The sequence below is a fragment of the Augochlora pura genome, chromosome 10, assembly GCF_028453695.1.
Source record: "Augochlora pura isolate Apur16 chromosome 10, APUR_v2.2.1, whole genome shotgun sequence".
Classification (NCBI taxonomy): Eukaryota; Metazoa; Arthropoda; class Insecta; order Hymenoptera; family Halictidae; genus Augochlora; species Augochlora pura.
In genome coordinates, this window is record NC_135781.1 from 28,020,077 (window position 1) to 28,032,956 (window position 12,880).

The 12,880-nt window shown below is 37.5% G+C and overlaps 2 protein-coding genes across 7 annotated transcripts in view; both read left to right on the top strand.

Annotated features, from left to right (window-relative positions):
* Positions 1 to 26: 26 nt before the first annotated feature.
* Nedd4 (E3 ubiquitin-protein ligase Nedd4) lies at positions 27 to 8,311 on the top strand. 5 transcript variants are annotated; one of them, XM_078193666.1, is made up of 16 exons: positions 27 to 550; positions 1,844 to 2,044; positions 2,200 to 2,360; positions 2,687 to 2,849; positions 2,926 to 3,050; positions 3,127 to 3,250; positions 4,107 to 4,256; positions 4,757 to 4,807; positions 4,881 to 5,157; positions 5,228 to 5,286; positions 5,352 to 5,417; positions 5,502 to 5,731; positions 5,813 to 5,934; positions 6,014 to 6,653; positions 6,764 to 6,896; positions 7,061 to 8,311. In XM_078193666.1, exons 1-15 carry the CDS (start codon positions 398 to 400, stop codon positions 6,864 to 6,866), a joined length of 2,625 nt encoding a protein of 874 aa, XP_078049792.1. In that variant the 5' UTR covers positions 27 to 397; the 3' UTR covers positions 6,867 to 6,896; positions 7,061 to 8,311. The 5 variants fall into 5 exon arrangements, with proteins under 5 accessions (XP_078049792.1, XP_078049791.1, XP_078049795.1 ...); XM_078193665.1 differs by having other exon boundaries at positions 6,764 to 8,311; XM_078193667.1 differs by lacking the exon at positions 27 to 550 and adding an exon at positions 1,271 to 1,438 and having other exon boundaries at positions 6,764 to 8,311.
* A 1,792-nt stretch (positions 8,312 to 10,103) lies between these two features.
* The window catches only part of Sema1a (semaphorin 1a), a 177,301-nt gene continuing 174,524 nt past the window's right edge, over positions 10,104 to 12,880 (top strand). For both annotated transcript variants that reach the window (XM_078191818.1, XM_078191819.1), the window contains exon 1: positions 10,104 to 10,293. The gene's annotated coding sequence lies outside the window, so the exon portion shown is untranslated. The remainder of the gene's footprint in view (positions 10,294 to 12,880) is intronic.

Below are 12,880 nucleotides of genomic sequence, written 5' to 3' on the forward strand. Positions count from 1 at the left end.
TGGTAGATTGCAGATTGCTGTACTGCTTGTATTGAAAGCTTAAACATAAAAGAGACATAGTATAATAATTAATTATAAAATAACAGTGCAAGTAATAAATTAAAGCTAATAAATCATATAATGACGCATGTGCAAGGATTTTTATAGTGTCTTATATCTGAGAAGTATAATTTTATCTGAAACTTCTGGAGCAGATAGTTTCTGCAGAGCAGTGTAACTGTGGTATAGGCAATTATTACATTTTGATCATATATCTTTCACTGTGCTGGTTATAAATGCAAATAAAGAAATACGTGCAACAAAATGTATTATAAGATACAGAACTTCAGTTAAAAATATTAATTGTTAAAGATATTAATTTTATGTGCATAAAATACTACAAAATTAAGACTACAAGATGCCAGGGACTTTGACCTACCCGATATATGCTGATGTAGAAGCATCTCCTCAAAGGCAAAGATCTTACACATGGAACTCACAAGATCGTCGGGCATCTGTAGCATCAAGAGCTAATGTAAGACCTGATCGAGTTTCACTACCTGAACCTATGGTAAATAAAGAAATATATTACTTTATGTGTATTTAAAACTGTGAAATGTTTCTTCGTTGTCCCCTTAAAAATGATTTATATCTTATATTATTATATATATATATATATTATTATTATATCTTATATTTATACATATTGGCTATAAATGTTTTTTCATTAACCTGAATAAGAGAATTCTTATCATAAAAAACATTTTAATCATTTTATTATTACTATCATGAAATCCATGCCAATTTCAAGACAATGCTTTTATCAAGAAGCTTTGATAGTAAGGTGCACTCCAATGCATATGAATCACATTCAATGATTATGTACCATGGTGCAACAACATTGAGAAACGTTTTTGTTCACATTAAAAATTAAATTCTTGTAGTTTAGACAAGGCTGTTGAACTTATCGCGCACAGCGACGAAAGAAAATAATTTAGACAAATTTGGAAAGGATAATCGCAGGCGCACTAGGAACAGCCTGTTTTTTTTCGACGATTTAAGAACGTTGTATCTCTTTATGAAGACTTTAGTTTTCTCTAATATATGAAAAATGAAGAAATAGTCATTTCACAATATGAGTATATTTCTTTTATGCTTCAAATCAAATTGATTTGCGCGAAAGTTGAACAAAATGAGAATGTTTCACGACATTTAAATATTTTGGAGGAAGACGGCCATCTTTAAGCGCGAGTATGTCACATCCGTTTCGTTCGTGCAATAGTGACGGAGAGGGGTTAAGACAAAATAGATTTCTTGATGGCACATAAGAATCTGTGAACCTCGTTAAATTGTAGAAAACAGAAGTCGACGATTCGAAACAAATTGTTTACACATAACGTTAATGGCAGACGAACATGTTTACGGATATAATCCACCATCCGGTGTTGACGGGGAGTCTGTACGTAACTATTTTGACAGTTTGACAAGTACAGGTTGGATTCTTGATTGATAGACTTCAGAAAGGGTGTTTTACTTTGAGAAATTCGTTGATTGTACGATTAATAATACCATTTTACATACGAAAACATGTTTTACGTGTCTAAGAATCGGCTATGCTGTTGTCTGTTCAATGATTATTTACTTCGTAACGCGAATCACGTTTGTCAATACTTACTCCTTTATATTGATATACATATACGTACGAAGTAGAAGATTGTTTTTTTAACATCGATGATTTGTCTTTATAATACGTGCACGATAACGACTATTCAATGGTACAAACTATGAGAAAGTTTCTGTAAAATAATTCTATAATTTTACCAAAATAAGATTGTAGCAAATTAAAATTTGTATACTTTTATAGGGAGATGAGACCACCAAAAAGCTGAGATTAAAGGTGGTCGCTGGGCATCAATTGGCAAAAAAAGACATCTTTGGTGCAAGCGATCCTTATGTGCGTGTTGATTTAAATACTGTAAACGGCAATCACACAGTGGATTCAGCACTTACAAAAACTAAAAAAAAGACTTTGAATCCTGTTTGGGAAGAGGAATTTATATTTAGAGTAAGTTTATTATTAACATATGTTGCCAATAATATAATTTAGCCCTTGCTAGAATTCATGAAATTATTGTTGGTATATTTGAGATGATTAACAATCTCCATATATGTATAGATATGTCATATATGGGATTATAACAAATTATTGTTATTCTTCAGGTGAAACCTGTTGAACATAAGCTGGTACTACAAGTATTTGATGAAAATAGATTGACAAGAGATGATTTTCTTGGACGGGTAGAATTACCATTAAATTATTTACCAAAAGAGCAAGCAGGTCAAACAATTCCTAATAGACGTTACTTACTTCGACCTCGTAGGTAAGTATTTTTTTAATGTGTGCTTAAAGCTACATATTTTGAAATATTTGTACAAATTTGATTTGTTTAGCTTTTTTTTTAATATAATTTGCTCATAAACAATAGGGACTGTGATCTAATTCTACATTGCATTATTTTTACTTTTATTTACTGTTACATTTTCATTTTCTGCACATTAGTCTGTATTACTTTTAATAAATTCCTTTCATCATTTATTCAATTTGTTGGTTGCAATTCACTGATTTTGACATTTGGTTCACTGAAATATTTGTTTCTTATCTTTCATTTGCGAATGCAAAATGAATAATTTACGAGGATATGGCTAGAAATAATTCCAGTCAGCGTTCGAGAGTAAGAGGCACATTGGATCTATACCATGCATATATTTCGGATTCAACAACAACAGAGAATGATAATGAAGATGCAACCACTGACTCAGGAGGGTGGGAAATGGTACAACCAGTAAATGCTAACCGACCTCCACAGACAGTTACGTATACACTATATCTTGAATTAATTAGTTTTGAAGGTCATAATCGTTCTTATAATACAAAATATCTTTTAGGTTGTTTTCGATACACCTCTAGCACCTTTACCACAAGGATGGGAAGAGAGACAAGATGCAAACGGGCGAACATATTATGTTAATCATATAGCAAGATTCACACAGTGGGAAAGACCATCAGAATCGTATGTCATAGATATTATAGAATAGGAGATTTGTTAATAACATATGCGTTTTTAAAATCATAAAATCTAATTACAGGAATACTTCACCTACTGGAAATATGGCAGTGGAACGAAATTTTAGTACCGCAGTCACTGAGTTTCAACGGCGTTTTCATATTAGTGCAGATAATGAAAACAGACACAGAAGTTCAATTAATCAGGTAACGTTAATGGTTTTTGTAGACCCCGTGGATATTACACTAAGGCCTCGAAGTAAGAAAGTACTGTAAAAACAAGGAAGCATTAAGAAAATTTATCATAGTAACTTTTAGAAGTACCTTATATATTATCAAATGATCATTTCAAATGGATTAAAATGGATTGAAGCGGCCATTTGATAATATATAAGAAAATATAGTGTGTGTTATTCTTTTTTTTATTTTAATTTCGTATGATATTAATTCTGTTTACACATACGTTCTACACGTTATTTTGTCGTATATTTTACGTCGTATGTTTTACTCAATTATGTGGAAGAATCAGTACTCTTTGCTTTCAAATCTCCATGTCATGAGGAAGTATTGTTGCAGAGTAAAGGTTTTATTGTGACGTCTTAAATCACGTAAGGTATATGTGTGTAAACAGAAACACACACACGCACAAAATATAGGGCCTATCTAAATCTTTGGTGATGGAATTTTTGTCTATATTCACATGTAAAATAATGTACAAGTAGATTAAGGTTGAATTACAGGATAGTTCCTGTGTAACGTCATAAAGGAATGCAAACAGAACATTTATCATGTTTAACTGCATCATTTATTTCTGTAGGTCAGCTTATAATAACCAAGAATGCATTTCACATTGTTTAACGACTGACTGACGCTGTAGTATGCATCCATCATAATAGCTTAATACCGTAATCAAATATATATATAAGAATGGTTTACTAATCAATATCATTTATCTAGCGATAAATACACTGATGAGCATAATTAACTCATCAACATGATAAATTTCTAACAAAAAGAATAATTGGCATGCAGTATGTAGCAATTTTGTGCATGTGTGTGTAAGGATGGTGAAGTTCTCCGCGAGGAAGATGAAGATTCGGAAGCAAGAGATTATGAGAATGAGAATCATAGGGGAGGGGGTATTGGGGATACGTCTTCAGACTCTGGACGTTCTGTTGATCAACGCGGCTACCATAGTGGATATGAAGACCAGGTACCCATACATGTAGACATGCTGTTTCCAATGCTTCTGTTTATATTTTTTTTGTATATATTTGTCTATCAAATGGTAATCAATACACATTAAAAAAATGCATTTATCACAGAATGCACTATTATTTGTTTTCTACATCTGTACAGTATAAAGATTACTAATTATGAACCACGCATTTACGTATGAGAACAAATGCATACGACTTTCATACTTCACATTTATTTAATTTTACTACCAAAATGTGATTGTTGTGCATGTTCATTCGAAACTGTAAATTTTTGTTTTCTAAATTAGCCTATGTTCTGATTTTGTTGAGTTCAATTTTTGTTGTGAAGAATGCTCTCAATGTATTAACAAATTTCAAGATATGGAAAATGTACTTTGTCATATTGCACATTAGCTTGGCAACATTGACTCAATTCATTTGTGGTGTAGATGTATCCTTACTCGGATACCAGTGTAATGTTTTATGAAAAGATATTTTGATATTAAATTTACAGAGTGACGATAACGTGGACAGTCCAGCTGGTTCTAGACGTTCATCTGAGCAGGCGAGTACGATTATCAATTACAAATTTATTGGTATGTTTATTGACTTGTAAGTGTTTTCACTTTATTCCAAAGATTGAGAGTCCAAAACCCAACCTTCCTGATTTCATCGCGGAGGGATTACCACCAGGATGGGGTATGCAAACAGCTCCAAATGGTAGGGTTTTCTTCATTGATCATTATCAGAGGACAACAACATGGATTGATCCCCGAACCGGGCGTCCAAGTTCAATTCCCAATCATATTGCACCATCCACAACACCGAGAAGTGATATGGATCAACTTGGGCCTTTGCCTGAAGGATGGGAAGAGAGAGTACACACAGATGGAAGAATATTTTTCATTGATCACAGTATGTTTATATTTTATACAAAGTTTTCAAAATGTTTGCTTTCACCGCAAGATAATTTTTTTCCTTTCAGATACGAGAACAACTCAATGGGAGGATCCGCGCATGTCGAATCCACAAATTGCTGGTCCGGTATGTGAAAAATTTGTAATTATAGACTTGAAACTTTGACAGCGAGCATTTTATTGCTTTTACAGGCTGTCCCATATTCGAGAGATTACAAACGAAAATACCAGTATCTCAAGTCTCAGCTGATAAAGCCCGTAAGTATGTCCTGGTGCGAAGTGAAAAGATCACTCTATTCGATTACTGTTTGTTACATGCCATAAACCATGTTATTCTTTCAGAACAATGTTCCTAGTAAATTCGAAATAAAGGTTTGCCGGAATAATATACTGGAAGATTCTTATCGTAGGATTAGTTTCGTTAATAGGGTGGAGATACTAAAAACAAAATTATGGATCGAATTTGAAGGAGAAGTTGGTCTAGATTATGGAGGCCTTGCGCGAGAATGGTTTTTCTTGTTATCCAAAGAAATGTTCAATCCTTACTACGGGCTGTTTGAATATTCTGCTACGTAAGTGTACACTATGTGATAGGTCATACATATCTTCGTTGTATTATTCGCCTGTATTAATTAAAATTAAAATATTTGCAGGGATAACTATACTTTGCAAATTAATCCTTTCTCGGGCGTGTGCAATGAAGGACATTTAAATTATTTCAAATTTATCGGCCGTATAGCGGGTATGGCTGTGTATCATGGGAAATTGTTGGATGGTAAATATCGTATTATATGGAAGTATAAAATACTTTTTATACAATATGAGATACTAAGAAAACAATTGTCCGATTATAGCCTTTTTCATTCGGCCATTTTATAAGATGATGTTGGGCAAACCTATCGATTTAAAAGACATGGAAAGCGTTGATTCCGAGTATTATAATTCGTTGTTATGGATCAAAGAAAACGACCCTAGCGAACTGGAACTCACATTCTGTGTCGACGAAGAAAGTTTTGGACATACTTCGCAGAGGGAACTCAAGCCGGATGGTGCTAATGTACCGCTAACTGATGAAAACAAAGATGAGTATATAAGTTTAGTTATACAGTGGCGGTTCGTATCGAGAGTTCAAGAGCAGATGAATGCATTTCTGGAGGGATTCAATGCTCTTATTCCACCGACATTGGTCAAAATATTTGACGAGCATGAATTGGAGTTGCTAATGTGCGGTATTCAGCACATTGACGTGAAAGACTGGAAACAAAATACTTTGTACAAAGGGGATTACCATGCTAATCACATAGTCGTTCAATGGTTCTGGCGAGTAGTGCTTTCATTTAGCAACGAAATGCGCTCTAGACTTTTGCAGTTTGTTACTGGCACTTCGCGTGTACCAATGAACGGTTTTAAAGAGATTTATGGTAGCAACGGACCACAATTATTCACAATTGAGAAATGGGGTACACCGGATAACTATCCGAGAGCTCATACTTGGTAAGTATACGAATTTGTATTAAATTTTTTCTTGTGTTGAGCTCTGTACGATCAGACTAAAAAATTGTAACAGCGTTACCGTTAGCTAATATCGAATATTGTTTTTTTAGCTTTAATCGCATTGACCTTCCTCCTTACGAAAGTTATCAACAACTCAGGGAAAAGTTAATAAAAGCAATCGAAGGTTCACAAGGGTTTGCTGGAGTGGATTAGCACGAGATACCCCTTTTTATGATGATATCTGTAATATAATACACACACAAACACAAGCGCATATGTTTATATATTTATACATATGTGTATATATATGCATATGTATATATATAGATATACATATATGGACATATATATCTATATACATATATATGTATACTGTATACTGTCTAATATGATTAACTATTTAACAGGATTAACATTTTTCTGCACTCCAAAGGACTTAGGTGTCTCGTGACTGCTAGTTACATCATTAAGACAAATCAATGAAAAGGTGTGTTTAAATATTACATAACTGTTACCAATAATTCAAAAGAACCTTATGCAATATGCACTTTTAAAAAATTGTAATAATATATTTAACAGAAAAGTTTACAAGTAATTTCGAATGCTGTCTGAGCAATTGATTAATTACGATTTATTGACTTGTTCACTTTTTAAATGTAATCGCATATTTTTGATTATTACACTTTCAAATGATTTTTTGAGGAAACATTTCGGTTGTCATAATAGAAGAATAATATTCTGATTTTAATTGTAAATAACTTTAAGCTAATGATTGATATAATTGCTTGTTCTGATTTGTTGACTGTGCGAAAAAGATGTTACCGAATGGATATACGGACAGTACCTATAAGTTCAGAAAACTTAAAGAATGGAATATTATTCAAAATTATAAAGCATTTAAAAAAACTGATAATAAGGACAGGAAATTCTAAAAACAAAACTTAGGAGTTTAGCTTGTATACAATGATGTTATGTAATTTTAAAAAATGTTAACGTATTAACACTTGAACTTCGACTGTACATTTTCATTGTCCGAAACGCAAGCCATTGACTCTGAAGAGCTCCCACATTAAAGTTGAGTTCGTCTTTTTCGATGTTTTGTAACACAATGTACAGTAGAAGACCTATATTTTTCTCTTTAAGTTATAACACAAACAAAATTTTACTTTCTTTCGCATAAAACTATAGTTAAATACTTGATTAAGAAATTATTCTGTAGATCTTCTATTACGGTAATAGAGTCGAGGGAATGCATTGTACCAATATAAAAGAGAAATATGCTGACAAAAATCAAAGGGAGAAGAAGATTCTAAAAGAAATGCATAATGCTATTAGAAAGTATGACAAGAAGAATTATAGTCAGTGTGTTACACATATTTTGTTGTATTTTCGACCGATCGATTTATTTAAAAACCAAAAAAAGACGTTGTTTAATTTTAGAGAATATACAGGAATTTGATAGGAAACGTAGAAATTCTTTATCGCGACAGACGTATCTGTTACACGATTTATTTGACTCGGACATAGGACAGTGTTCTTCTTGTACATTCTTCTAAGGACGTCTGGTGACTATTACATTTTGATTAGATCATTGTATATGTATAGTATTAAGTAAGATGAAAAGATAAATATAAAATTGCTTGAACGATGAAATTCAACTATTTGTACATTTTGACAATATGTGAACAAAAACATAGGATATATTCGATTGTGTTATCAGAAGTTCTATTCGATGCATAAAGTTAATTGATTGCAAAACGCCGCGATTAAACGTGACCTTGTAAATGCCTACTTTATACGATACGGTATTTCCTTGTTAGCGTCGCGTAATCCGATGAAATGCTATTTCGTATCGGCTGGCAACTTCTCCGTAGCATCTCGTGGCCGGGGGATGAAGAGTATGAAAGAAGTATGCGTTGAATGCGGTCAACGCACGGGGATGATGCGGACGAAAACGGGACGTTAACAAGGATATACCGTAATAGCTATTCCAAGAATGTAATCAACATTCTAGAAGGTGTTTAGCACTCGAAGCTAACGAAACATTCCATCCTGTTTGTACAGCTTATTTTATTGTAAACAGATACGTCCTGTTAGATAATAAATATTATTATTATAACAGAAATTTGGTGGCCTTAAATCTGGTTGCTTCGAATTTCGTGTATTTCACGTTTTATTATGGTGTACATATACATACATACATGCATACATACATATTATACATATAATACGTGTATCTGTAAACGGATATCTGCTAGACGGAGAAGTGGTCTCAAACTTTTAGTATTTGTCCTTACGAGCACGTTAAGGGTTTTTAATCTATCTTCTAATATTAAAGCAAAACTGTAGTCACCTTCGTTAATCAGGTTGTCGGATCTACATATACAGTTTCGATGAACCGCTCGTTTTAATCTCGTTTACTAGCTCGGATAACGAATTTATTGCGATTGTATTTATTACGCACGTTGAAACACCTTGCAAGATTTTATAAGTAAAAGAAGTAAGTTGAAAGGAGAGAACGACTTAACTTCCTCGTAAGATTATTTAATCTTGTGTACACACAATGGATTTGTCTACTTACAAACACGTGTGCGTGACTCGATTATGCTACGATTCACTTCCACCCGATCGCTATGTAAATAAAATAAAGGACACACGCGAACCTTGTAATATACCGATTACAGGAACGACAGCATTTTTAAGGAACGCGTACTTACTATGCAATTAAAACTATTTACTAATGAACAAACTCGACGAAGTTTCGCATCTTAACGTTTAAGTACCAAGTACTAACATTATGATTAAAAAATTCAGAATCATTGAATGTTCTTGTACGAGCCTGTGGCAAACGAGACTATACATGCAAATAAATTCTATCACGAAGCGTATCGACTTTTGTTTTTAATAAAACATTTTTTCACAACAGTAGCTAAGTTCGAGTTGAATCCAGTGACCTAGAATATTGCGACCTCCACGCGATCGTTAGTAAAATAAATAAAGGCAAGCCGATCGATTTTAGTTATTTTATCAGATAGCTAAAATACAGTGAGTCATTAAGATGACGAATGTGCTATTACAATTTGTTCTCTGAAACGGAAACTACTTATGACTCAATAATATGTGTACGAAGAAAAAATAAGAGATACGAGCTAATAATGTTGCTTGGCTGGAATCGCATGAAAATTGACTCGGCCGACGCAGGTGTGATTCAATGAACCCGTCGCATCGTCATCGACCGTTCAAATATTCCCGGTAATACGAGAGGGAAACAGAACGGTTCAGGGGGGCGCCGGCAGATGGCGGTGGCCGCGAGCACATCCGCAGAATCAAAAAAGACAGCTGGGAAGTGTAACATCACACATCGATTCGACGGCCCTGGCGAGCCCGAAAAATTCTCTGTAATTCCGCGTTTTGTTGGTTGCGGCCCGCGTCCCCGAGAAAGAAAACACGGCCCGTTGCACGCCAGAGACCGAGCCGTGTGTGCCTTGCCGGAGAAAGTGACTGTTCTCAATGTGCCGATACGAAACGTGACTGTTGGTTATGCGGTTCCTGTCACGAACACCAGCCCTCGTTCAACCCCCGTTACACGACGACTGCGACCACCTACGAGGAAAACTGCCGCGGAGTTCACTGCATTGCGGTGAGTACCACCAGTTTTTCCTTTCCTCCATCGTTTTACTCCGTTGCAACAATCATTTGGCCGAGTTGCTTTCATTTTTCTATGTATAACGCGATTCGATACACAAAGCAGCGGGGTTCATTACCCTCTGCGATCAACGATATATCTTGCAGTACGCGCTGCCGAATTTCACATTCCATGCATGCCTATTCTGTCTTATTTTTTTGGAGGACGCCGGTTTTCGAATAGCCTCGATATATTCCAGGCAAAAAGCCGTAAGCAATTTCGTGGCTCTTCGGGGTTAGACGTACTTTTACACGCGCTGACTCTCGACCATATTTGTGTCGTGTACACGCGATACGGACGTATTATCGGTAGTAGTGGTAGTAGTAGCAGTAGTGGTAGTTTTACTAGCGTTTTTGAGAGCACTTTTTCCAGAAAATACAGGCAATCGTGGTCCTCGTAAGGCTCGTTTCCAGTTGGATCTTGAGTGATTTACAGCCGTGGCACGAGGGTAACGCAGGAACGGACCATACCACCGAGTTTTCATTCATTCGACACGGGGGTCGAACTACGAAAATTCTAATGGAAACGCCTCCGACCCGCACTCTCGCTAATTTCTCCCTGCGAGCTTGCGTGTCGCGTTTACCCTGCAATTAAATTCCTGTCCGTTCGCAGCCGCTTGGCATTGAATTTTCCGGCACGTACGGCTGCATCAAATATTTCTGCGGCCGCGCTGTATCGCACGTATATTCTCGAAACGATGACTACTTGACCGTTGACACTGGTCGCGAATCGTTCCGAAGATTAAAGTGTATCGCAATTTTGTCGTCCCGTCTCTTTAAAGTCCTGTCGAGAAGCGAACGGTTTGTTCTGCTTTTAACCTGTTAACAGGCAGAACGTGTCCTTTAATCGTCGGCGTCTGTTGATACACCAGTGTCGTTAGCTAATCCTTCGATGATAGTGCCTCGGCCAATTTCGACATGTCGTTGAAAATGTGATTAACTATTTGCATTACGTCGTATAAAGAAGCCGTGGCAGTCGCGTCATCGCCTCGAAAGGGTTAAAAAAGTAAACAGGGAGCAAAGAGGGTAAATTAAATACGACGGATGAATTGACTCGTCTACCCCTATTAATGGGTTAACGGGACGATATCTAATAGAGATTGGCGCAGGGTAATCAAGGAAGGGTCCTCGTTACTTCGGCTCCTCCTTCGGGTGCCTGATCGCAGAATAATTCGATCTAAGGAGTAAGAACTAATCGATCAATGGAGATAACGATTACCGATCGCGAAATCGAATCCACACCCCGGGAACCTAGTCCTCGTTTTGTTTGCGCAACGTGGCCGTAAACAATAAACGCCGGCAGAAAATAGACGCGTCCGGCGTGCACGGGGTGCGTCGAACTCGCTTTTCCTCTCTCGCCTCCTCCCGCGCCTCCTCTGGCGTCCTCTCGCGTCCTCTCGCCGCCTCTCGTTTTCTCCCCTGTCGTCCCGCCACCCCTATCCGTGCCGCATATCACGTTCCTGTACCAAGGATATTTGTAATCGATCCGAACGATCTGAAGGTAAATCCCGGTCATTGTCGTCCCGATACATAGGCCCGAGCGATACCAAACGAAATAAGCACAATTGTTCGAGATATCGGATAACTGGGAGCCGTACGGACGATCGGATTCGAAGCGGTCCGAGGCGAGCCGGTTTGTAGCGTCGTTCGTTTCGGCAGCAGCCTGCGATTTTTCCGCGAACACCGAGCAAACTCGTCCAAGAATGTTACCCCGCGTGCTTTTTATTTTATCTATCGATTGCGACAACGTCTGGGAAGAAACCTGGCCGTGTCGCGATCGCAGGGGGTAGAAACGCGCCGATGCGCTCCGTAAAGCGGCAAACTTTCTCGGTTGCGATTCTACCGCGAATAGTCAGAATTTTCAGAACTCGGACGTATGTCTATAGGGTCGTTAGTGGCTTCTCGTAATTTTGTCATAATCGAGCCCTCGTTTAACGCCGATACGGTTTACGTGCTCGGCGGGCAGAAACGTCTTCTCGGTTGATCAGAGCCGATGCGAGCTGACGCGAGCAGCGTGGTCGTTACTCGGCGATTGTTCTCCTCGCATCCTCCAGAATATTTATCAAGCCGCCGCGGAAGCCACGGGAACAATCGTAACCCTGCGCCGCAGCCAGGATCTTTAATAATGGGAACGCGATGCAGGGCCGTATCGATTTTGGGGCGCAAGCTGCGGTGCAAGCCATTTACGGACCGGTACCGATGGAGATTAATGGAAAGTCGCTAGCTCGCATCGGCTTGTCGAACGTCCGTCGAACCGCCTTCCCAGCCTCGTTTACTTTCGCGTACTCGAATCGTTCGCCTTCGTTGCGAGTTTTCCATGCATTCCCGATAACGGACTGCCACTCCGCGTATTTCGATATCCTCGATCCGGCGGAAGGTAACTCCTACCCGGCTTCGGTCACGATCTCGCCGGTTCGGCCGGCTCGCATTTCCTTCTACTTATCCCGAAAGTCACGGACGGCCGCGCGTCGTCTCGCGACGTATTTCCGCAAAATTAACGCGACGCTGTTTCGAAGTGTATCACCGCGACTCCCGCGAAACAC

What these genes read in the sequence shown, in the direction of transcription:
- Nedd4 (XM_078193665.1), top strand. Translation starts at nt 398, where the DNA reads ATGCCAGGGACTTTGACCTACCCGATATATGCTGATGTAGAAGCATCT. An exon ending in ATCCACAAATTGCTGGTCCG is followed by an intron (nt 5,287 to 5,351) that starts GTATGTGAAAAA and finishes TTGCTTTTACAG; the next exon opens with GCTGTCCCATATTCGAGAGA. An exon ending in TATCCGAGAGCTCATACTTG is followed by an intron (nt 6,654 to 6,763) that starts GTAAGTATACGA and finishes TTGTTTTTTTAG; the next exon opens with CTTTAATCGCATTGACCTTC.